General features: G+C 38.1%; 2 protein-coding genes across 3 annotated transcripts in view; one reads left to right on the top strand and one right to left on the bottom strand.

The window, feature by feature from the left end:
• YAE1 (YAE1 maturation factor of ABCE1) overlaps positions 1-24,635 on the bottom strand; it is a 967,894-nt gene that overhangs the window by 771,083 nt on the left and 172,176 nt on the right. The gene's annotated exons all lie outside the window — the stretch shown is intronic.
• The window catches only part of VPS41 (VPS41 subunit of HOPS complex), a 229,229-nt gene that overhangs the window by 139,571 nt on the left and 65,023 nt on the right, over positions 1-24,635 (top strand). For both annotated transcript variants that reach the window (XM_050783300.1, XM_050783299.1), the window contains 3 exons: positions 15,994-16,113; positions 17,247-17,393; positions 23,012-23,078. In XM_050783300.1, coding sequence (XP_050639257.1) covers positions 15,994-16,113; positions 17,247-17,393; positions 23,012-23,078 — 334 coding nt within the window. The remainder of the gene's footprint in view (positions 1-15,993; positions 16,114-17,246; positions 17,394-23,011; positions 23,079-24,635) is intronic.

Below are 24,635 nucleotides of genomic sequence, written 5' to 3'. Positions count from 1 at the left end.
ATTTTTTTTGATACTTGTGCTATTGGTGTTGTATCTAAGAGATCATTTTCTGTTGCCTATTCCAAGGTCATGAAGATTAATGCCTGTTTCTTTTAAGACTTTTTTTTTTTTTTTTTTTGAGATGGAGTCTCGCTCTGTCGCCCAGGCTGGAGTGCAGTGGCGCAATCTCGGCTCACTGCAAGCTCCGCCTCCCGGGTTCACGCCATTCTCCTGCCTCAGCCTCCCGAGTAGCTGGGACTACAGGCTCCCGCCCCTGCGCCCGGCTAATTTTTTCTATTTTTAGTAGAGACGGGGTTTCACCATGGTCTCGATCTCCTGACCTTGTGATCCGCCCACCTCGGCCTCCCAAAGTGCTGGGATTACAGGCGTGAGCCACCACGCCCGGCCTTTTAAGACTTTTGTATTTTTTACTCTTAAATTAGGTGTATAACATATTTTGAGTTCATTGTTGTGTATGATGTGAGACAGGAGTCCAAATCTATTCTTTTGCATGTGAATATCCAGTTGACCCAGCATCATTGTTGCAAAGACTATTCCTTTCCCATTGTCTTGGGCCCTTTGTGGAAAATTGGTTAACCATAAATGTTAGGGTTTATTTCTGGACTCTGAATTTTACCAGTCTATATAGCTATCTTTATGCCAGTGTCCCTTTTAGGTTTCAAAGCCACTAATTTTTCTGTAATTAGTTATGGGATGATAGCTGAACTACAGATGCTCCTCAGTTTACAGTTGGGGTTGTCCCAATAAACCTATTGTAAGTTGAAAATATCATTAAGTCAAAAATGCATTTAATATGCCTAACCTACTGAACATCACATCTTAGCCTGGCCTACCTTAATTGTAGTCAGAACACTACAGTTAGGCAAAATCATTTAGCACAAAGCCTATTTTATAATAAAGTATTGAATATATAATGTGATTTATTGAAAGCTAAAAGTGAAAAATGAGTCATTGTATGGGTACCATCATAAAGTTGAAAAATCGTTAAGTCAAATAATCGTAAGTCAAAGACTATGTACTCTTAAAACTTTGGTTTGGGGTTCTTTCCCTTTAAAAAGCCATTTTATATATCATCATTCTTTAAGGAAAACCTGTTTTTATTCCCAGTACGATTAAAGCACCCTAAGGTAATACAAACAAGTTATTTCCACTTACTAAAGAAGATATGTATATGAGATCTGTCTATCTATGTATCTAGATGGAGGGGTGTGTGTGTGTGTGTATGACAAAACAAGTCTTTTAAAAGTGTGATAATAGTTTATGATTTAGAATAATTTATTTAAAAAGCCATTATAATTTATTTTACTTATGTTAAAGGCTTTAGAAACACGTAACTGTGTCCACAAATTAATGACTTGTAACATACAAACTTTGATTTATTTGGATCCATTAAATTTTACCATGTAAATATGTATTTAGTAAGTAGTAAAAAGTACCATTTACTTGATAAATTATAATGATCTGTTTGCATATGGTTAAATGGAGATTTTTAAAACATGTATCATCCTGGTGTGATTTGCAGAAATCTCCAGAGAATTTCCTTTTTCTACATGTTGTGTGGTATATACTTGTAAAGATTACTGATGCTACATGCTTTTGACATTAGTGTGTTTTGTTTTGAAATAGATTTATTTAGTTGAGGTATGTTAGGATGTGTTTTTCTAATTTCATTAAGAAATATATCTTTGATGTTAAAAACTAAGGGCATGTAGAAGGTGACATTAAGAAAGGAGGACTATTGTGAAATGATCACTTTCATTTTGAAAGTGTTCGCAAATTTTTAGGAGGAGCTGCTCTTTTTGTAACTGAGTTTTAGAGGTTTATATCTTTGACAAATGAGATAAACGACTACATTGGCTCAGTAGCTACTCAAATCCTTTCAGCTGCAATTTTAAACTAGCAGCATAAACTAGGCAGAACAATTTTGAAAAGCCCAACATTTAGCAAATGGTTATAACCTTGCAATAATCATATGTCATAGATACCAAGATCCCTCCTCTGTTGAGAACAGGTGGCAGATCACATAGAGGGAAAAGAGAATAAAGACATATATCAGATAACTGGAGGTTATGACTTTCTGCCTTTAAGAAATAATTTAATCTTCAAAAAATTGGAGCAAAGACTAGCCAAATGAAGGTGTAATGTGGAATAAAGACATTCTTAACCCTTAAGAACACTGATCTCTAGACTGACAGCCAAATAAATCCTTGGAATTATATGCCACCTTCTACAAACAATGGGTTAAAGTGGCACAGAGACTAGAAGAACTAAGTAGAAAAGTAGAGGACCACTATGAGATATTCATGAAGTCATAAGAAAATTTGAGAGAGATGTCTATTAATATTTAATAGTTGTTTAATCTTATTACAATTTTTGATTCCTATAAAAATTATTAAAGTAATTAGAACATACTTTTCAAAATAGTACTGCAGAACATAGCAATGTAGCAGAAGAAAACCTGAAACTGTAGTTTGACAGATATTTCCTTTTTAAAGTTCTCCTCCTTAGGTGTTTAGAGGTAGCTCCTTATCCACCAGGGACTAGGACTAGGAGGCTATAGTTCTGTCTGGCATAAACTTTTATTTTAGGTTTTCAAGGTATCTTCTTAGTAGTTGAATGCAGTAGCTGGATTTATGGACTCCAGTGCTTGACACATGAGCATAAAAAGCTTATTCCAAATTCTGTTTTCTTTCCATCTTGAAAAAAGAAAGAAAAGAGAAAGCACATGTCTTAAAAGTGCCATTGGAGAGAGCTTTCAAACATGTGAACCAATGAATTTTTTTTGTAAGTGTAACCTTCTTGTGTAGCAAGAATTCTAATACAGGAGCATGGCAAATGAAGTTTCTATTTTAGAAATAAATCTGCCAAGTGAATCTTGTCTGGAGTTTGTTTTTTTTAATTGTCCAGCTTTCCCTCTCAGCAGGTAAACTTTAGCTTCATAGGACCTTTACCTTTGAACTCTGAAATACACTTTATAATAACTGGTTCTACTACTTTGACAAGTCATTAAATTGTCGTGATGCCGTTTGCAGTGGAGTTCACTTTTAGAAATGAGATAGTCAGCTGTTTGGCGTTATGGTGGGATAGAATGAGGGGACCTGGCCGCAGGGACAAGTTGCTTTGTAAGCTGGAAAATGTCAGTCAGCAAACAAGGCAAGGACCAGAGTGAATGAAATGAGGAAAATTTGAAATGGTAAATTTTACCTGAAGGACAGAGATGGTAGTGTCAACCAGCTTCTGTAAGCTTCCAGCAGTGATCTGCAAATAATGAATTGGATTTTGAATCCTTTTTCAAAGAGGAGTCAATACGGGAAGCTTTTTATAAAACTGTAAATATTTAAAAAATTATTATTACGATTATTTTTAAATTTTATTTCTTTTGCCCTTGTTATCAACATTATTTTTATCTTTTTCTAGCTTAATTGAGGTATAATTGACAAATGAAAATTTCATGTGTATATATATATAGAGAGAGAGTGTGTGTGTGTGTGTATTTTTAGTAGAGACTGGGTTTCACTATGTTGGCCAGTCTGATCTCGAACTCCTGACCTCGTCATCCGCCTGCCTTGGCCTCCCAAAGTGCTAGGTTTACAGGCGTGAGTCACCACACCCAACCAAATTATAGATATTTAAGTTACAATGATAATTTGATATATACCAAATGTATTTAGTATTTATTGTGAAATGATTGCCATATTCAAGCTAATTAACATTATCAGTTGCCTCACATAGTTACCATTTTTTTGTGTGATGAGAATACTTACAATCCATTAGTAAATTTTAAGTATTTAATATAGCATTATTGAAAATAGTAACCATCGTGTACATTAGATCCCCAGAATTTATTCATGTTAGAACTGAAAGTCTGTGCCCTTTTGGCCAACATCTCCACATAGCTCCCAGTCCCCTGGCTACAAATCTTTTTAGAATCTGGATAATCTGGTGAGCCTTTTCTTACCACTGCCATCCCTAAACATGAAGTGTAGGGATGCTTCCTAATGTGTTTGTTCATCTTTGGGTCAGATTGGAGCTGGGGTTTTGATGGCTAGAAGGGTTTTGACATTAGCAGTTCCTCTCTGTCTCCTGTCCAGTGTTTGGATCTTTAGGATAATATTTCCGCAAGTTGTCAGATGCTTGATTGTAGCCTTCTACCTGAAACTTCCTTCCACATTACTTACCATTGTAGTTTTCAAGTGAATCGTCTGAACATTTTTAAGAATTAAAATTAAGGCTTCCTAATTAATTTACAATTACACCACAGGCAGCCACCAATCTAATGGTTGCATATTGAGGCATTGTAAATACATACCTTTATTTCTTCTAGGTACTGTGTTGTAAGTTGTAGTTCCATTCCTAGGAATTTATTTCATGCTGTCATCAATGTACCAAAATTGATTAAAAACCATTGATTAATAGGAAGTAAAACACAAATGTAATCTTCACAAGCATTTTTTTAGGTATTAAAAATGAAGCAATAAAACAGCTCTATTAAAGTATTTTTTGGTGAGTTTTCCTATGTATGCTAAGCTATCTGAGGCTAAAAATAGAAATATAACACTTAAATAAAAATCGTTTTCAGTCTGAAAAACAGGTGTTCTTCATTGCTGATTGCTTTTTTGATGTCAATATGTAGGACTCCTAGAGTATTTGAATGGTATCTACAGTGGTTGGGGTGGGAGAGTTGGGTCCATAGCAACCTAATTTTCCTTTATGATTCCCATTGTCTCATATTCATCAAATGCCTGTTAAAAATATACTTTTTTCTTTAATGAGTTCAGCTAACTTTTTCATATAATATTTCCGTACTGATTGTAGCTTTCCCCTGAACTCGGATGTTAAAACTACCATCTCTCTTCCTGGAGTAGTCAAACCATCTTTTGCTCCTTGCTGATAATACCTTTTGCTTATGGAGAGTCCTGTGCATATTCTTAAGTATTTTGGGGAATGACCGCAAGTGTCATTGCCAGTTCAGAGATGTTCATTAGATTTTCTTGTGGAATTTAACCTCAGCTGATTCTTTAACACTAAGAGTTTCTCTTTCTCTCTTTTGCTTTAAGATAAGGCTGTATAAAGCAAGGGGTCACAACTGCAGTCGTTGTTAGTTGGTGTCACGGTGCAAACTAAATCAGTCATTTCCTAGGAGTATTTGGTTTGAATCTGCTTCCTGAATACAACTTTGTGTCGTGCTTCATGTTAGGTGCCATGAGTACACAGGATCTTGATTTCAGAAATGGTGGTAGGCTTCCAAAAGCATACAGGTAGGATGGTGTAGGTAGAATATAGTTAATAAGACCATTAGTCAGAAAAGTGGTTTGACAGGAAATGAGTGTGTTTATATGTTCACATACAACACTATGGGGTAAATTTACAATCCTTTATTTGTCTTTAAGCCTTTTGGATCCCCCTCAGCCTGTACGGTTGTTTGTTTTCCTTTTAATTTTCTAACTCAATTTCAGCCAATTTTCTTGATGTTTGTAACAGTGAAAATTGGTGCAAGCTAACTGTCTAACAATAGTGAATTAGCTGTGTCAGTGTCCTACGGCCAAAGATCACCAGGAGCACCCCATATGGTTTTAGGAAGATGTTAGAAGAATTGTAGGATTTAGGCTGGTATGAGGTGATTTGGGGGAGGTTTAAGGCATCAGGGCTTTGCTCTAGATTGGATACTGTCATGCAGTATGAGTAATTCTACAGCTGGGCATTTTAATAAATCTTATCTAGAAGGAGAAAAGGCTAAGCCAAAGCCAAAGTCATAACTGGTAAAGAAGCAGCAGTCTGTCATTTTAGCCAAAGTGGAAGGTGTTTGGTCGTTGCCACGACTTGGAAAATGTTCATGTCTGGTTTGCGTTCAGACGTGATTATGGAGTGGTCTTGCTTCTGTCCTGGGCCTTCACGGTCATGCAGTGGACTCGGCTGATATTGGTTTTCTGTGAAATTGTTTATATTCATAAGGAGAACATCAGGGCCCTGCTGTGGGTGCCAGGCTAGCTTCTGGATGTCAGCTTTTCTCTTTCTCAGTTGGAATAAATAAAATTCTCAACATTTGATAGATTGCTTCTGTTGAGATTCTTTTCTAAAATATATGTATGGTTCAATTATCCTTTTTTGTAGAAATAAAATTATGTATGTAGATATATTCATGGAAGGCTGTACACCAAATTATTAACAGTGTTTGTGTCTGGGCGGGATTATGAATGTTCTTTCTGACCTTCATTGACTTTTATTTACTTTTTTGTAGTAAGCATACATTATTTTTATAATAACAAAAAGCAAAAGAATGTATAGGGTAATCTCAAATATTTTAGATCTTGTTTTTAACTTAGGATTGTACATCATATGAAATTCCCTACATTATTGACGTCTATTCTTGGCTCAGTGTTATTGAATAGTTGCATACTATTGTATCTTATGGATCTATTTGATTTTCTTAACCGTTCTATCTTTGGACCTTTAGGTTATACCCAGTGTTTGGCTGTCATAAATCATGATGTGGTGAAGCTTAGAATCTTTGGGCTTTCATCTGTTCCTCTGAATGTTTTCCTATCATTGAATCTTAGGATTAGAATTACTGAATCAAAGGTTATGATTATTTTTTAGGCATTTAATATGTGTTGCCAGGTAAAATTGTATTCCAGAAAACTTATACAAGTTTGTATCAGCTATGTGTGAGTACCTATTTTACCACATGCTCATTGCCAATCTGATATATAGAGATACTCCATTTTTCTATTTTGTAATATATTTGAATTGTTAGTGATTTTGAACATTTTTATTTATTAGCAACTTCTGTATCTTTCTTTGTGATTTGTCTGATTGTATTCTTTGCTTAGGGCAGCTTTTAATATTACCATAGAAGCCAGGACAAGGAAGGCTGTCCAATTGATATTTACTGTCAGTTTGAGCACAAATTATTGCTGCTTACTGAATAGCCTGCAGCCTTTTCTCCAATTTTGGCCAAATCTGGAATAATTATTCTTGTTCCCAGGGAGGCATTATATAGGAGTCTAAATGAGACTTTAGACCCTGAAGTGTGTAGAGAGGATGAACATATATTACCCCGTAGATGTGAGTCTGCCCCAAAACCGTCAGTTCTGCCACTTCTGTGAAAGCTATCAGTGCTGACCGGTGTGTCCAGTTAATGCCAGTTTTTCATAGAGATGGTAAGAAAGTGGATTATAATGCTCAAAATTGGGTTCATTTGACTCCATTTCTTCTGCAGATAGTGTCTTGATTTTTTTTTTTTCAACTTTTGGGCTTACTTTGTTTTGTTTTGTTTTTAGTTTGGTTTTTTTTTTTTTGTTTTGTTTTGTTTTGTTTTGTTTTGAGACTGAGTCTCACTCTGTTGCCAGGCTGGAGTGCAGTGGCGTGATCTCGGCTCACTGCAACCTCTGCCTCCCAGGTTCAAGTGATTCTTCTGCCTCAGCCTCCCGAGTAGCTGGGGCTACGGGTGCACACCACCATGCCCAGCTAATTTTTGTATTTTTAGTAGAGACGGAGCTTCACCATGTTGGCCAGGGTGGTCTCCATCTCTTGACCTTGTGATCTGCCTGCCTCGGCCTCCTAAAGTCCTGAAGCCACTGTGCCTGTCCTGTTTTACTTTGAATTGTGTGAAGGGCTTGTTCAAATACATAAACCCATGTTTTCAGGTAACTGTCTACATTATTCAAGACTTAGCAATTTTACATTTCTTTTTGATATGCTCACTGTGCAAGGATTTTCACCAGTCATCAATGATTGAGATTATAGGTAGTTAAAGTTAGAGATATTTGTTCATTGCACAGAACATTAATTCAAGTTTAATCACCCAGTGGATGACTTTTGTGTTATCTCTACCCTGATGATGAGGGTGTTTGACCTTGAGCCCAGCCCCGGGAAATGTATCCTCGGATAACTGCAAACTGAAAAACAGACTCAAGGTGTTTGGTATGAACAGCCAGCTCTATTAAATTTGTAGAGTCCATATGGAAGATTTTTTTTTTTTAAGTGGTAAAATTACTTAGAAAGTGTCCTAGTCGTTTCTGAAATCACACTTGTAATTATGTGCTTGCATTTGCAGAAACTGCAGATTAGTAGTTTAAATAGGGGCCTACCTCACATGCTGGCTTGATTGCCAAACCCACATAGGTGTGTAGGTAGATACTGCATAGGTGGGTAGGTAGATCTAGCTGTCATCTCTGGTTTTTTAATGCAAAGAAAGCTGCTCCTAAATGGGACCTCCGGTGTTTAATTTATTTTGTTCTCATGGAACCTTTAGCTTAGATTTCTTGGTTGCTGAATTGATTGTTACCTTGTGTTGATATAGTATTTTTTAAATTTCAAAGCATTGGTCTGTCTATATAGGTTTCACAGAATTAACTGCAAGGGCCTGTCCAAAGCCTGTGTTGCTAATGCAGGAACAGAAAACCAAATACCACACGTTCTCACTTGTAAGTGGGAGCTAAATGATGAGAACACATGAATACATAGAGGGGAACAACACACACTGGGGCCTATTGGAGGATGGAGGATGGGAGGAGGGAGAGGATCAGGAAAAATAACTAATGGATACTAGGCTTAATACCTGGGTGACAAAATAATCTGTACAACAAACCCCTGTGACACTAGTTTACCTATGTAACAAACCTGCACATAAACCCCTGAAATTAAAAAACAAGTAAAAAAAAAAAAAAAAAAAAAAAGTCTGTGTTGCATGGGAATGGTGTTTACTAAAATATTGTTTGTAAGCAAGTGCCATTTGAGTTGGCTCTAGGAACCCTTGTGCACACAAGTTTTCTATGGTACCAGCATTTTGTCCGTACTGAACTTGTTTTAAACATGTTAAATTCAGATAAAGGAGATTGAAGCATTATAACTTGTTCAGAAAATAACCACTGAAGTTAAGGCAATAATATATTTTGGAAGTTCTCTTTTTCTTCCCACATGTTTATGTTGTATCTTGATGGACATAGTAGAGCTGTTGATGGTGTTTAGAAAAGCTGCATGTTTGAAACTTTGGCACTAAGCCTAAGCACGAAGCAAGACAAAGACACTTACCTGCTCCACATGGATTCCTTGTCATTCCTGCCTCCTTCAGGATTCAGGAGCCCATCTGCTGTCAGTAGCCAGCCACCATCCTAGGTCTTCTCCACACTCATATTTTTCTCACTTGCCTTCTTGACTTTTAAAATTTTGCTCGTGATCTTTTCTAATCTTGAATATTTAAATCCTTTTGTAACAGGATGTTCCCATTGTTATGCCTTTGTTTATTTTTATTGAGACAGTTTTTTTTGTTGGGTTTTACTTTTATCTATTTCTCTATTTTATTACCTGGATCTTCCACACCTTCCTGACCTAGCGCAGGTTCTCGTTTGTGAAATATTTGTTTTCTTTAAGCCCCTTGGTTCTCCCTGTAGGAACACATGTGGTATCTAAGCCTTGACCCTGGACTGAAGCCCCTGCTGAATCTTGCCCACTTTCTTGTCTGCCTCAAAGCTAGCAGTGTGGTCAGTATTTAGGGAACCTGAAGGAGCCAAGTGATTTATCAACTTGAAAGATTACAAGATGATTAAAACAGGGCCAACCATACTCTTTTCAACTCCATCAGGGAAGAGTGAGTGACAAGTAATGATGGACGTTAGGTGACCAGAATCGGGGACTTCATTACAGCCCGATAGGAATCTTGCCACACATGTGGGAGATTCTGGGCTCCGTGTCCTTATAGCGCTCTGTAGAGTAGGAAAACACTAGATAGATTTATCAGCACAAAACAGAGGAGAATAAAGTATATTGCTGAGGATGTGAGGGCTCATATTGAAATATAAGTACTGAGAGTGCTGACTGCCAGAATGTGGATTTATGGGAAATAAAGCCCTAAAATACTTTCTCCAACAAAAAAATAGACCTCTTGGAAACAGCTTTTCCTCTCTATGTACTTAGCTCCCATTGAGCTTAAATTGCTCTTAGTATTGTGATAATGACAATTCAACATTACAGGGTATGGAAGATGAACCAAATAAATTAACCAGCTGCTTTTAAGGGTAGTTTTTTTCAATGGCTTACCCCATAAAATGCTTTGTAGAACATTCGTGCTCAGTAGGTCTGTGGGCAGTTTTATGACTGGAAGGAAAAAATGGGTATTATTAAATGTCAGTGAAGTACAGGCAAATAGTTTTGTGGTAGTTAAATTAGTATAGAATGTTTGTAAGAAAAGGAGTTCATCTTTTCTTAAATCACCAAAGCAAAGCTTCCCTTGGCATTCCTATCAGAAAATATGTTTCTGCTTGAAATTCACGGAGATTAGGATAAAAAAGCCAATGGAGAGTGGATCATTTGGCCATTGTCCACTTATGAAACTCTATGTCAAATCAAAGCGAATCCTGTATGAGAGTTTCAGAGGTATAGAAATGACTCCGTAATTATTAGTGAGCATTTAAGGTTTTATACTATGTAGGATAGGAAAAGTGGACTCACGAGTAAAGAATAAAGTAGAGTGGAGAGGAAAGGCAGAAATAAATGTTCGACGGGGCCAGGCTTGTAACATCGAGGAGAGAAGCAGGCCAGGTGCCAGAGTGCCTGGAGAAGTAGGCGCTGTGGCAATCCAGAGAGCCTTCTGCAGGCTTGCAGACACATTTCAGAAATTACCGTTCAGGCCAAATGTGCGATCAGTTCGTGTCTCTGAAATAAAGGAGCTGCAATTACTTAAACCTAAGAGAGGAAGGCTAACCTTAAAAGCAGCTTTCAAATTTTTGACAAGTTGTGCACAAATTCTGTCTGCTGGCCTTGAGCAAAGGGAAATAAAGTGACATTACGTGCCTGGATGAGATCCATAGAAATGAGCTCTTTCTAAAAGCAAGGCTGTGTTGATTGTATAAATTAGTCATTGGGTTCTTTAAATTTTTGAGATTGGAGTAGATTCCAATATGTTCAAAATACTTTAGGAATATTACTAACTGTAAAGATAGGCTGAGTAACAAAGGTTTTGGGAAATTGCATAGCTCCCCCTGTAGCAAATGCATTGTGTATATGGTCAGAAAAGGAAAGAATTAAGACTAGTAGACTAGGATAGTCTACTTAATATTTAATATTTATTATGCCTGTGTGTCTAGCAAAGTATAAGATATGATCCTTTTCCCCAGCACACTGGTTGGGGAATTGCAAGGTAAACACGCCAATCTCAGTGCACAAGATTTAATAGAGTTAGTTGTGCAGTGAGAAAACCAGTGTGACCATAAAACATATACAGAACCAACAAATTGGGGGGAAATTATTTGACTTACAAAAGAATTCTCCTAAATAATCACTTTCCTTAGTATGTTTATGATGACCTGCTTTATTTACAGATATTTTCTTATTTTTTTATCCACAAAATATAAAGTGATAGGGACTTAGGCTATTTGAAAAACGTAAGAAAATAACGTGAATCCTGTCAAAACTTGTAATGTTAATTAGTTAAAATTTGTTTCATTTACAGAGGTTAATTTTTTATTCCCCTCCGTTTTTGAGCACACATCAGCTGCATAGAATGGCATGTGCCTGTCTGCATTGTAGAAATAATCACTGGGAGAAGCTTCTTTGCTCTTTTGATTACATGTCAGAGCAGGGTCCACAAGATTTTTGGGAATCAATCCTGAGATGGCCTGGATTCAGAATTCTTCTGTCCTTCCTTTGCCTCCTCCCCTCTGCTGGAAGTTTTTCGTTTCTTGTTTTGGGAAGTAGAGTAGGAGACAGAAGGAGGCCAGAGTTCAGCCACCTCTACTTCTTCCCGTAGCTCGAAGCACACAGAGTGTATAGAAAGGGTCCGTTGGAGTGAGCTTACATTTTGGTGGGAACTGCAATAAGATTTAATTAACAGTTTTCTGAAGAAGTTAATGTTTTATTTGAAAAGTATATACAGTTTATGTAAATTCATTCTAATATATGTTCAGTATGCCTCAAACATTACTTCTTTAAGTTCCAGTGAATTTTTTTTTTTTTTTGAGACAGAGTTTTGCTCTTGTTTGCCAGGCTGGAGTGCAATGGCACAATCTTGGCTCACTGCAACCTCCTCTTCCCAGGTTCAAGCGATTCTCCTGCCTCAACCCCCTGAGTAGCTGGGATTACAGGTGCCGGCCACCATGCCTGACTAATTTTTTTTGAATTTTTAGTAGAGACGGGGTTTCACCATGTTGGTCAGGCTGGTCTCAAACTCCCGACCTCAGGTGATCCACCCACTTCGCCCTCCCAAAGTGCTGGGATTACAGGCATGAGCCATTGCACCCAATCTCCAGTGAAGTTTTGATATTGCTTTGTTGTTTCATTTTAACTATTCCCCTAAATTTTCCTGATTCTAAAAATAAGAGAATGGATTTTCATTCCCATTAATGTATTAACATTATAAAAATATTCATATATTTAGTGCAGAATAATTATAACATAGAAATAATATAAAATTTCAGCACTCATTTATACAATTAGGATTACTTCATTATGTATCTTTTAGATTTTATAATATATGTGGATACACATTCACGTTTTAAGGATATTGTGTTGAATACTGTAATTGTAATCTACTTTTTTATTTAATATGCCCTCATAGGTTTTTGTGTTAATGAAGATACATGCATAAAATAATTTAATAATGGATACATACTCATCGTGTGTGCTCCACTGTATTATGCTCCGTCATTCCTCAGTTGTTAGTCCATTTCTGGTTGTTATAAATAGCTTTACATGCATCTTTACTAAGTCGTCTGATCATTTCTTAGCGTAAGTTTCTAGGTAGCAACCTCCTGGTGTCATGTTTTTTTTTTAAAGCTTTGAGTCCATGATGCCAAACGATCCTCCAGAAAGCTGGTGTCCAAGATCACAGCTCAGTAGTTTGAACATACCTCTTTCTCTGCACACGCTCCGCTCTACCCCTCACCCCACATACCCATTCCTGACCATGTCATTTTGATTCATCTTTATCAGTTCATTCTTTTTCCTTCATCTATCAGTTCTAGAAACATTGCTGGACTGTTTTGAGTGTAGTTTTTATAAAATGTTTTTACTATCTGGACAAATCCATTCCTCCCCCTAAATTACTTGATAAAAAAAAATTCTTATTTTTTTAAGTGAATTTTTAGCATTTTTGGAATTTCTAGAAATAATCCCTTTGGGATTTTCTTTGGACTTGCATTAAAATTATAGGTTAATTTAATGAGACTTAAACTCTTTAGTGAGAACTGGAGTCTTTCTATCCGTGAATATAATGTGCCTTTCTGTTTATTGAGTTCTCCTTTCGTATCCCTCAATGAAATGTTTTTGTTTTGTTGTGTAGCGACTTGTCATGTTCATTATTAACTTTTAAATCTAGATTTTCCGTTTTCTACAACTTTCTATCCCGTAAAGTTTCGGTTTATAGTCTTTGTTTTCTCATTTTTCAAAGTACTCTGGTTACCATAGGAATTCATCTTTTACCCAAGATTGAGAAAATTTTTTGTATCATTTTTGTTTTGTTTTGTTCTTTCTCTTGTTCTTTGTTATTAATTTCTTAATTTTGCTGTTACATGAGAATTATGATGATAAGAATTAGATCTTACTTTTAAGTTACTTTGTTTTTTTCAATGTCGTCTTATTCATATGGAGTCACAAGTTGGGGATTACTCCCTGGGTAATTTGTGTTATTTTCAAATGCAGGATTTTTCCATAGGTGCCTGCCTCTTGTCAGAGTGCCTGCTTTCCTTCCCACCTGGGACAGCTACAGTGCTGGCTGCATGCTTGGGGACCCAACCTTTTGTGTTTCAGAGTGAGACTGGCCACTCCCCTTTGTTCCTGCCCCATTACACTGAGTATCGGGGGTGTTGTAGCATTCTAGGACCTGCCTGACCAACTACTTCCCAGGCAGGCTTTTACTGGGGGAATGAGTTAAATCATGGCCTTCACTGGGGTCTTACTATTAGCATATTTTACAGAATTTTTAGCTTAAAATTTGGAGCGTATTTAACTTTTTCAACACAGGTGCAGAGTTTCTCCTCTTAGTACTGCATTGGTCATTTCTAGGTGGGAATTGGTGAGGGAAAGGAATTTGATGCTGTGTCCCACCATGCTGTTCTCCTGGCCATCCAGCCAACCCTTCATTGCAGCAGGTGGTTATTGAGCACTCACTGTACTTTGCCCATTTCGTACGATCACATCCATCAGATCCAGGCCACAGATAGAAGATAGACATTTTGATCTTATCAGTTCATCATGTTTAATTGTTGTGGCCGGGCATGGTTGCTCACACCTGTAATCCCAGCACTTTGGGAGGCCAAGACCGGTGGATCACCTGAGGTCAGGAGTTCAAGACCAGCCTGGCCAACATGGTGAAACCCCGTCTCTACTAAAAGTACAGAAGTTAGCCAGCCATGGTGGTGCACACCTGTAATCCCAGCTACTCAGGATGCTGAAGTAGGAGAATCACTAGAACCCGGGAGGTGGAGGTTGCAGTGAGCCGAAATGGTGCCACCGCACTCCAGCCTGGGTAACAGAGCGAGACTCCATCTCAAAAATAAATAAATAAAAAGAATCGTTTTTAGCTGCCTGTCTTTAGTGGGGCATAATCTTCTCTGTAGCAGGAACTGTATGCTCAGCCTTTCTCCCCCTTTCCTAGATTTTGAACCTGCCCTTTCAAAATACTGAACACATTCATCATCCCTCTGCATTTGGGCTGACACAGGAGCTTCCCTAGCTCTGTTCTCTGCAAATGGCAGAAAGAGGCTGAATCACAGTCAGGGGACACTCCCGAAGGCCTCTAACTGGGGGGTAGGGAGGCATGGTAGTAGTGACTTCTGAATTGGAACCTGGGATGGGAGAGGACAGGGTGGGTTAGAAGGTCTCTGAGAATATATAGGATATATCTTAATGGGAAGATGGGGCTAAGTATGGTCAGAAGAATCCCTGCCTCCAGTCTCCCTGTGGAAGTTGTGAAGTCACACAACTTCAAATTGTTATAGCATTTTAAAGTAACTGTACTTTGCTTACTTGTGATGATGGACATCATATTTAATTTTAGGGATTTTATTTTGTGCTTCCTCTGCCTGTGTTAGTCTAACTATTGAGAAAGATATACAGGAAATACAAATAAAATGTGAATTACTCTCTTTCCCCGTTACCTGTTTCCCCTGTCTCTTTTGGGGTGGGTAGAGGACATAAAATATACTAAGGTAGACTGAAATTGCTTGTAGTGGTAGGAATTTTAATAATTCTGTTATGGAATCTGTTGTCAGCATTTTCTTTTAAAGGGTAAACATGTGTTTCAGGATTGCGTGCCTTAAGTTATATACTGTATAAATGTGTTTTCTTAAAGGATTTAAATGGAATATATCAAGAAAAATATTTATAGTGTTCTTAATAATGTATGACTTCCTAGAATTACATCTTCATTAATCTTAGAGGTTTTTGACCAGTTATATTTTATATTAAAATTTATCCAGCAGGTTTTTTGAATGATGGAATCTTCCCTTTAAAATAAAGACCCTAAATACTATGAAATTTCTAAAGAAGCTTAATTCCAATTTTTCTTATTTTGTGATGTGAATTGCTGTTCAAAAGTCGTTGTTCAGTTATTTGAGTTAAATGAAAAACAGACTGCTTCTATTACAGTTTAATCTGTGACTAATATCTTATTTTCAGTGAAAAACTTAAGAGGTTTTGATTTCCCGATTTACAAAATAAATTAGTTCCCCGACAATCATTTGAAGAACTTTTGTGATACAAATCTTTTGATTAACTAATGTGCGTTATTTTCCATGAATCTTGGTGTGTTGGTGCCACCCTGTGGCTTGGCCTTGTAGTAACTTCAGCACTCCATTTTAAACAACGTCCTGGGGAGAATGTGATGTGCTAGGAATTCTTTCCAGGGTACAAATAATATACTACTATAAGTTACATTAAAGTTGTCGAGAGTGGACTTGTTTGTTATTTGGTCACAAGGATAGGTAAAACTAATAAGTAAAGAACCTGATACATGATTTTCAGTTTCTAAGATTCTTTGTTTATGCTCTTTGTCCCTAGCTGCTACTGTTTGAACGGTCATGGATGAACAGATGGAAGTCCGTTGTTCTGCATGAAGGGGAAGGGAACATAAGGAGTGTGAAGTGGAGAGGCCATCTGATTGCTTGGGCCAATAATATGGTAAAAAATACGCCTCTGTCTTCCTAATGCTTGTTCAGTGGCAGAAGAATGGCCAAGTTGATAGGGCTGTAATGAGGGGAAAAGATGCCATTCGCTGTGGTGGTGATTTCTAAAAGGTGAAAGGACGATTGGTATCGTACCTAGGAGGTTAAAGAAATTAGATTGCTTTTGGCTTTCATAATATAGTAATTCCCAACATATTCTGGACTCTATTTTAGAGTAAGAAACCTGAGGCATGGAGAGTAGCCAAGAAAATGAAAAGCTATCTTAATAATTGAAGGACTGCATTGGGAATGGGTCTTGAAAATATCATTTGCCTGTTGGCCAAAGGCAAGTAAGAGTTGATATGAAACAAGTGCAGAATATTGCTGATTTCTCTTTTACTCCCAGTATAATCATAGGCAGAAGTATAGACCTGCCTGTAAGAAAGTGAATTGTGAATTTCAGTGCTGCATTTTAACTTAAAGTTTACTTGCTGTGAATTGGGGCTAGTAGGAAGTTTTAAAAAATGGTCTTTTTGACATCTGGCATATGTTTTGGAACATCAAGGTATAATTTAGTATATCAGTTCTATTCAGTTTTAGATGGTAGAAATCTGGCTAGACTCTACCTTTTTATTCTGGACTTTCCTTACTTCTCCTGGGTCACAGTGAAGGTAAAACAAACCTGTGGTCTCTTGGTTCATTTTTAGTTAGCTGCTTGCCTGATGTTTTCATGTGAGAACTTTAAAATGTCAGATGTAGTTTTCTTTATATAGGTGGCTTTTCAGACTCAAAGTCGTTCTAAAAAACGAACTTCATTTTTGTGGTGGAACGATAAAATTAGAAATGTTACTTGTCTGTCGTTTTGGAAATGCAGCTATTGATGTCTGTACATTTCATGTTTCTGTTGGATTTGAGTCACCCATGCCATCTAAGAAAATCTCCTTTGTCCAGAAAGAAGGGTGGAGGTTTCCTTGTGGTTTAAGTTCCCATAGGGTTTGTGTGGAGCAGGAGCATTTTCCTTGCATGCTCAGTAAACACTGCTAATATTTCTCCGTGCTGGTTATTGCTAGTATGTAGCAGGGGCTGTTAATAAGTTTTCTGTTACTTTCCTCCTGAGTAGAGGATGCTTACTACTGTTTTATTTTCCAGGGTGTGAAGATTTTTGACATCATCTCAAAGCAAAGAATCACCAATGTGCCCCGGGATGATATAAGTCTTCGCCCGGACATGTATCCCTGCAGCCTCTGCTGGAAAGACAATGTGACACTGATTATTGGCTGGGGGACTTCTGTCAAGGTGGTTTTGCTTGTCTTTATAATAAGTCCATGTTATTATAGATCCACTGAGGGAGGTCCAAAGGACTGTGAGTCTTGAATGGCTTCTAGGACCCAAATCTTTTCACCTGGATGTTATTGTGATGTGATTACAATTTAATGCTCAAATTATTTCCTGTGCATAAGTTTTAAGATATATTCTTTCTTTTCCATGGCATGTAAAACTATTTGTGAACTTTTTCATGTTCAGAATGGTGCTGTCTTTTTCAATCTTCTTTTAATTTCTCACATCCCGGCTGGCCTTAGCTATTTACAGAACATGGGGTTCGTTTTGTTGTTTAGTCAGGTTTTCTTCTCTTTATTATTCTTTCCATTTTCCCTTAGCTTTGACCCTTCACTTCTTCATTAGAGTTATTGATAGTGGAGAGAGAAGGTTAAAATTAAATCATCCTGCTGCTTGGTGATAATTTGATGGAGTAGAGGCCCAGACTTATCATCAATAATAAGATTTGGGAATATTTTCTGAAGTTTAATTATCTGACCCTTATGTGCCTGGGTAAATGAAATTTAGCTGCTCTGCAAAAGGGGGCCCAAAGCTCATTCACATTTATTTTATGCCTACTAGTGCTTCTGTTATATTAGATACTTCAGTGCCAAAAGTTGTTTCTCTTTAAAAAATAGCTAAATTCAAACAAAATAAACTAAAAATTAGTGGAAGTGTAAAAATGGCATGAGAGAGTATCCCAGCAATAGCCTCATGGAAGAGCTCAGGCTTTGAGGCCAGACAGACCTGGGATCAAGTGCAGCTTCTCCATTTTCCTTTGTGATCCTCTGTGAGCCTTACTGTCCTCATCCACAAAATGGTAGTGCTAATTGTTCTCACATCACAAGTTTTGGGGAGAAAGAAGTGAGCTAATGCACGTAAAGAGTTTTGCATAGAATCTGATGTATTGTAATTGCTTAATAAATGTTAGCTGTCACTATTATATAAAGTTCTAGAAATGTCATGAAGGGGACATGGCTGTTTAAAATTTACTCTTCTCTGGAAAGGGAAAGTGGAAAAATTATTAATGGAATGACTGTTATTAGCAAGACAAACATTGTTACACTTCAGGCTTTCCCAGCCCTTATTTTATTATCATTCAGGTTCTGTTTTCTTCATGTGTTAAGTGAACACAACCTGATTTATATTTAGGGTAACAGGAAAGAAGCTGTGCCTATAGCATAGGATGGAAAAAGTGATTCCCTGTGGGCTCTCTGTCCCATGTGTGTGGTTACTCATCCAATAAATTTATATTCTTACTATTTTAAAAATCCCTTAAACGGTACAGGTAGCTTGTTAAAGTTCTGATTTTCTTTTCTTACGGTGAAAGACAAGGAAAATTAGCCTATAAGAATATGTAACAAGTTCACTCATTACTACCAGAAATTCTTTCTCTGGTATGCTGAATGATGGCCCCAAGGATAGCAGGCCCTAATTCCTAGAACCTGTAAATGTTTCTTTATATGACAAAAAGGCAAATATTTCTTTATATGACAAAAAGGTAAATATTACTTTATTTAGCAAAAGATATGATTAAGTTAAGGATCTTGAGATGGGGGATTAACCTACATTGTCTGGGTGGGCCCTAAATGCAATCACGTTTATCTTTATGAGAGGGAGGCAGAGGGAGATGCTAACATGGAAGAGAGGAGGAGAAGGCAGTACCACTGTGGAGGCAGAAATTGGAGTGAGGTGGCCAGTGAATGGTGGCAGCCACCAGAAAGCTGGAGGAGACAGCAGATTGTCCCCTAGAGCCTCCAGAGGAAGTACAGCCCTGCCAACACCTTGATTTTAGCCCAGTGAACCTGATTTCAGACTTCTAGCCTGCAGAACTGTAAGAGAATACATCTCTGTTGTTTTAAACCACCAAGTGTGGCAGTCTGTTATAGCAGCCATGGGAAACAAATACCCTTTCTCTATGCCTAAGTTAAGATCCAGCTTCTATACAATTTTTATGTCAAATATTTCATTTTATTGGAGGTTCCTTTTCTTCAAACTCAGTTCTATATGTTGAGCACTTCTCAGTGTAGACTCTTAGTGAGTTCTGTTGAAGGAAGAGGAGATAAGGACATGGTCTTTCTTCAGAGAGACAGCAATCTTGTTGAGGAGAAGCAACCAGAAACAGTATAATAAAGTGTCCAATTGGAGCTTACCATTTACTTCATTCATTCATTTGCCCAACAAACATTTACCAGGTGCCTGCAGTGTGCCAGGCAGTGTTCTAGTGTTGCAGAACATAAATAGACAAATGAGTAAGTTCCTTCCCTTGGGAAATTTATGTTCTAGTGAGGAGGGTGGACAAAAACAAGTAAGTATAGCATGTTGAAGGTGACAAATAAAAAGGAGGACATTTTAACAGGATAATAGGAAAAGGGATTGGGGTAGGTACCATTTACTATAGGGTGGTCCAGGGATGGCCTGTCCAATAACTAATATGTCGTTTGGTCAGAGATCTGGAGAGAAAAGTTATGCAGCTTTGTGGGGGCCTGGGGTAGGAGGTGTTAGCAGAAGGAGCAGGAGTGCAAAAATTCTTGAAGCATGAGTGTGATTGGTATGCTTTTGAGGAATAGCAAGGAAGCTGTTTGTGTCAGAGTGAGTGGAGCAGGTGTGGAGGGATGTAATTGAGGGTGGAGGAGGATAGGGTGGAGGAGCAAATGATGTTGGAGCCCAGGGGCCGTTGAGAAGTCTTTGGCTTTTAATTTGAGTGAGGTAGGAACCCAGCACAAGGCTTTGAGCTGTTGTGGAGTCGTTAAGTGATCTAACTTGTGTTTTAGAAGGATCTCTGGTTGCTGTGTGGAGCTAAATAGCAAAGGGGCAGCCAAGAGGGGAGACCAGTTAGGCTACTGCAGTCATCTCCATAAAAAATAATGTTGTCTCGGATCAGTGTAGTGCAGCTGGTGAGAAATGACCAGATCCTGGATATATTTTGATGGTGGACTCTGCAGTATTTGTTGACACTTGCATGTGGGGTGTGAGATCACAGTCACCTAACATAATGGAAGGTGAAGCTACCTTTTGCTGAAATGGGAAAGACTATTGATAGAGCATGTTTAGAGTGAAAAAGGCAAGAGTTGGTTTTAGGTGTGTCTAGTTGAGAGATGCCTGTTATCCACCCATATGGAGAAATGGAGGAGACAGTTGGAGGAAGCAGATTAGAGTTCATGGGCAAGAACCTACCTGTCAATGGTAAAGGGCTCTTATAATAATTGATTTGTGCTTATGCAGGGCATGAGCTTAGGGCAGCACTTACCTATTCACCCACCTTTACCTGCCACTTTCTACCTATGAGACAGGTGCTGGGTGAGCCCAGACTGCAGAGCTGAGGAGTACAGTAGAGCCATGCCCAGCTACCAGTAGTGCAATGCGTCCTTGTTCTCAAGCTGTGGCATGGCCAACAAGATACCAGTCAGGCCTTGGTGTGAATTCCAACTCTGACCAGGCAGTCTGGCATCACTCACAGAGCTTCAGTGTCCTCATCTCGAGATTAGACATAATAATGTTGTCTTTCAGGGGTGTCTGAGTGTCGGAAGACTGTCAGCCCTCCAGTTCTGTCAGTGTTCCCCAAATCTCTGCACTTCATCTTCCTGTCAAGTCTTTTTGGTGCTGATTTTGCCCCAACTAAATCTGTGCTCAACAGTGTAGTTAGAATAATGTAAGTGCAGGTCAGATGAGGTCAGTCCCCTCCTTGCCCATAGGATGATTGATCATAAGCATGACTTCCAAGGTTCTGCGTGATCTGCCTCTCCATTCCTCTCCAGCCTCAGCTCTGTATCCTTCTTCCCCCATGCCCTCCATTTCTGTCTGATTGAACTTCCAGTTGAAGGCCCTACGCTGTCACATCGCCCTGTTCTCCTGTGCTGTCTCTCCTGCTTCAACTTACATGTCACTTCTTCCAGGAAGTCTTCCTGCCCTAGCAGGAGATGCCCCTGCTCTGTACTTCCCTGTCACACTTCAGTAAAGTGCCTTATTTTTGTGTCTCCCCCGCTGCACCATAATCTTAAGAAAATAATGATATCTATTTCACAAAGGGCTTAACTCAGGAGCGGTGCCAGTAAGTGCCCAAAAAGTGTTCACTAATATTGCTGTTACATTTGCTTTTTTATTATACTTCAAACCACTTGAAAGACTGTTCCTCATGTACTTATATCAGCACATTAAAACAGTTGTCCATCTGGCATTGTGGAATGTGCCATTAGATGATTTAATAGTTCCCTAGTAAGTGTGGAAAGAAGAGTGGATCACTTATAAGCTCAAAAGTCTACCAGAAGGGAAGAAAATTGGAGAGCGGACAGGAAATTATATGAAACGGACAAGAGACAAATGGCAGAAAGCAATCAAGGAAGAAGACAGCGGTTGCTTCTATGTGGTGGCTTCTACCTCTGTAGCCATGGGTTCAAGCCCTGCATTAGGGAAAGTAAGCACTCTGCATTCACTGAGTTGCTGCAGTGTTGCTGGGCAGCAATTCATTATACTACGTATATTAAAAAACAAAACCTTACAAAAGTGTACATACCCATTGGTATCAATTCAACTTGTAGGAATTTATCCTAAGGAAACAAAAGTCCTGAAGTTTTATATATAAGTATGTTGATTGCACTATTGCTTACAATAGATATAAAAACAAAAAAACTATGCCCCCAAAGGGGGTTGATTAAGTGTAGTACATTCATGTAATAAAATGTAGTCATCCCTCAGTATCTGTGGGGAATTGGTTCCAGAACCCCTGTGGATCCTGGGCTCCTCTGATGCTTATATAAATGATGTAATATTTGCATATATAAAATGATGTAGTGTTTGCATGTAAGCTATGCACATCCTCCTGTATACTTTAAATCATCTGTAGATTACTTATAACACCTGATACAGTGCCTACATATCACTGCATTTGCATGGACTTAATGAAGTAGTTGGTGTGCAGCAACTGGTCAAGTTTTGCTTTTTGGAATTTTGTGGCATTTTTTTTTTTCCCTGAATATTTCTGATCCTTGTTTGGTTAAGTCCGTGAAGGTAGAATTCATGGATACAAAACCCAAGGATGTGGAGGACCCGCTGTATTATAAAGACTTTACAGAATTATGTTGTAGAAGAATCTTTAAATGACATACCGAATTACTTGTATTAAATTGTTAGGTTAATAAAAGTAGCTTTCGTAAAAAAGAAGATTATTAATGGTGTTCTCTTTGTGCTGGGACAATGACTAATGTTTGTTTTCCCCTTTGAGTTTTTCCATATTTTAGAATTTTCCATATTATAGTTACAGTTACGATAGCAGTTATAAAAGAACACTATGTAAAAGAAAAAGGAAAAAACCCTGATCACAGACAGAAGTTGTACTTGGATTAGTACTTGACTTCAGGTTCAGTCTCACCAGGAAAGCTGAACTTATGTGAATAAGGCTTCACTGAGGAATAATGTTGGTGAATATAAATAGTGATCGCTATATGTCATTTACATTAATTTCTGTCATTTAAGTCATAGGGTAGCACTCCATCTGCAGTGCTACATGGTTAATTTAACAAAGATACCATATATTGAATAAAATGTTATGAAGAATTTTCCATCAAATGAATAAAATAACCTGCAAACTTATTTTCCAGATATGCTCAGTGAAGGAACGGCATGCCAGTGAAATGAGGGATTTGCCAAGTCGATATGTTGAAATAGGTATGGCTCCAACACTTGCCTTCTGTGGATGTAAAACTTAATTCAAAATTTTCATCTTCATTAATCTCACCCAGACTGCCATAGTCTTTTGCCTGGACCCCTGCAGCAGCCTCCTAACTGGTTTATCTTCTTCCACTGTGAATTACTCTCATCTACTCTCCCCTCTGCTGTCAAAATACAGATCAGATCTTGTCATCATCCTTCAATTCCTCCACATCATTCACAGGGTGCAGGTGGAACTCCTCAGTGGATCACAGAGATCTGTGTTGGCCCCTACCCGCCTCTCCAGCTGTAGCTTACACCAAGCTTCTCCTTGGTCTCTGTGCTACAGCCACACTGACCTTTCACCTGTCCATGCCTCTCCTTCCCCTTGTCTAGCACATTCTTCGGCTCGAGTGTTGCTTTCCTGGGAAAGCCACTGGACCTCCCTGACTGAGTCAAGTCTTCCCATTATAGGCAGTACAATACTGCAGGCCTCCTCCCCTTCCTAGCACTTGTCATGGGTGCCAATGATCCTGTGATTATTCGATGCATTTCTGTCTTTTCTACCAGATTGTCACCCCCTTGTGAGCACACACAGGGTCTGTTTTTGCTCACCGTTTGTATCTTAAGGACCTGGCACAATACTTGCATGTAGAAGGTGCTTAATAATATTGAGTTGAATGAATCAGTGACTCTGGTAAACAGCTGTTCAGAAGTATGCCCTGGATGATATACCATGACTTTTATAATTTAGTTTGAAAAAATTATTCTGAGGAAAAAAATTGCCATATTGTAAGTCAGCTGAAAAGCTCATTTGCCCATTTGCTTGGTGGATGGGTAATATAAATTTGGTGGGTTATTCTGCCAAGGTGAAGTTGAAATAAATTATTTGCACATGACTATATTTCTGTAAACAGAAAGACATACATTACCCACATGGCTAGTGTAGTTATAACATTTAAATCTGGGCTATTTTGTACTTGAAGTCAGAAGTTGGCAGTAGAGTTTTAATCTTTTTTTTTTTTTAACTTTAGGAGGATAAATACATAGTTCAGATTGTGCAGCATAGGTATATGAAGAATGTAGTAGTGCTGAGAAAAACTGAGGACCAAGATAAGAGACAAGACTTATAACTAGATTATATAGATAATTGTTTCAATATCTTTTTATTCTTTCCTTGCCTACCAGAAAATAAAAACAAAAGCATCTCAACATCTCAATGCAATGTCCTGAGAGATTAGTATTTGGATATTTTAAATTGCCAGAGAGGTATAAAAATGTGGCAATTGTCATCTTCTTTCCTTAGTTGATATCTATTGATCATATGCTAGGTGGAGGGCATTGTGCTGTGTACATAAACCGCAGTAACTCACTTTATCCTCACAGGAACTCTTGAAGTGCAGGTAGTTTGCTTTTTATTCTATAGATGAAGAAATTGAGGCTCAGGAGGTAAATGATTTGTCCAAGATCTTACTACTATAGCGTTAAAATTGGGTAGAATCTAACTCTACAGAACCACCAGAAAGCTTCCAGGGAGGCAAGGAGGTTTGCTGAAGTGTGTGATCTTGATGAGGT

The sequence above is a fragment of the Macaca thibetana genome, chromosome 3 (genome assembly GCF_024542745.1).
Source record: "Macaca thibetana thibetana isolate TM-01 chromosome 3, ASM2454274v1, whole genome shotgun sequence".
NCBI lineage: Eukaryota > Metazoa > Chordata > Mammalia > Primates > Cercopithecidae > Macaca > Macaca thibetana.
This window is presented reverse-complemented; position numbering and strand designations above follow the sequence as displayed.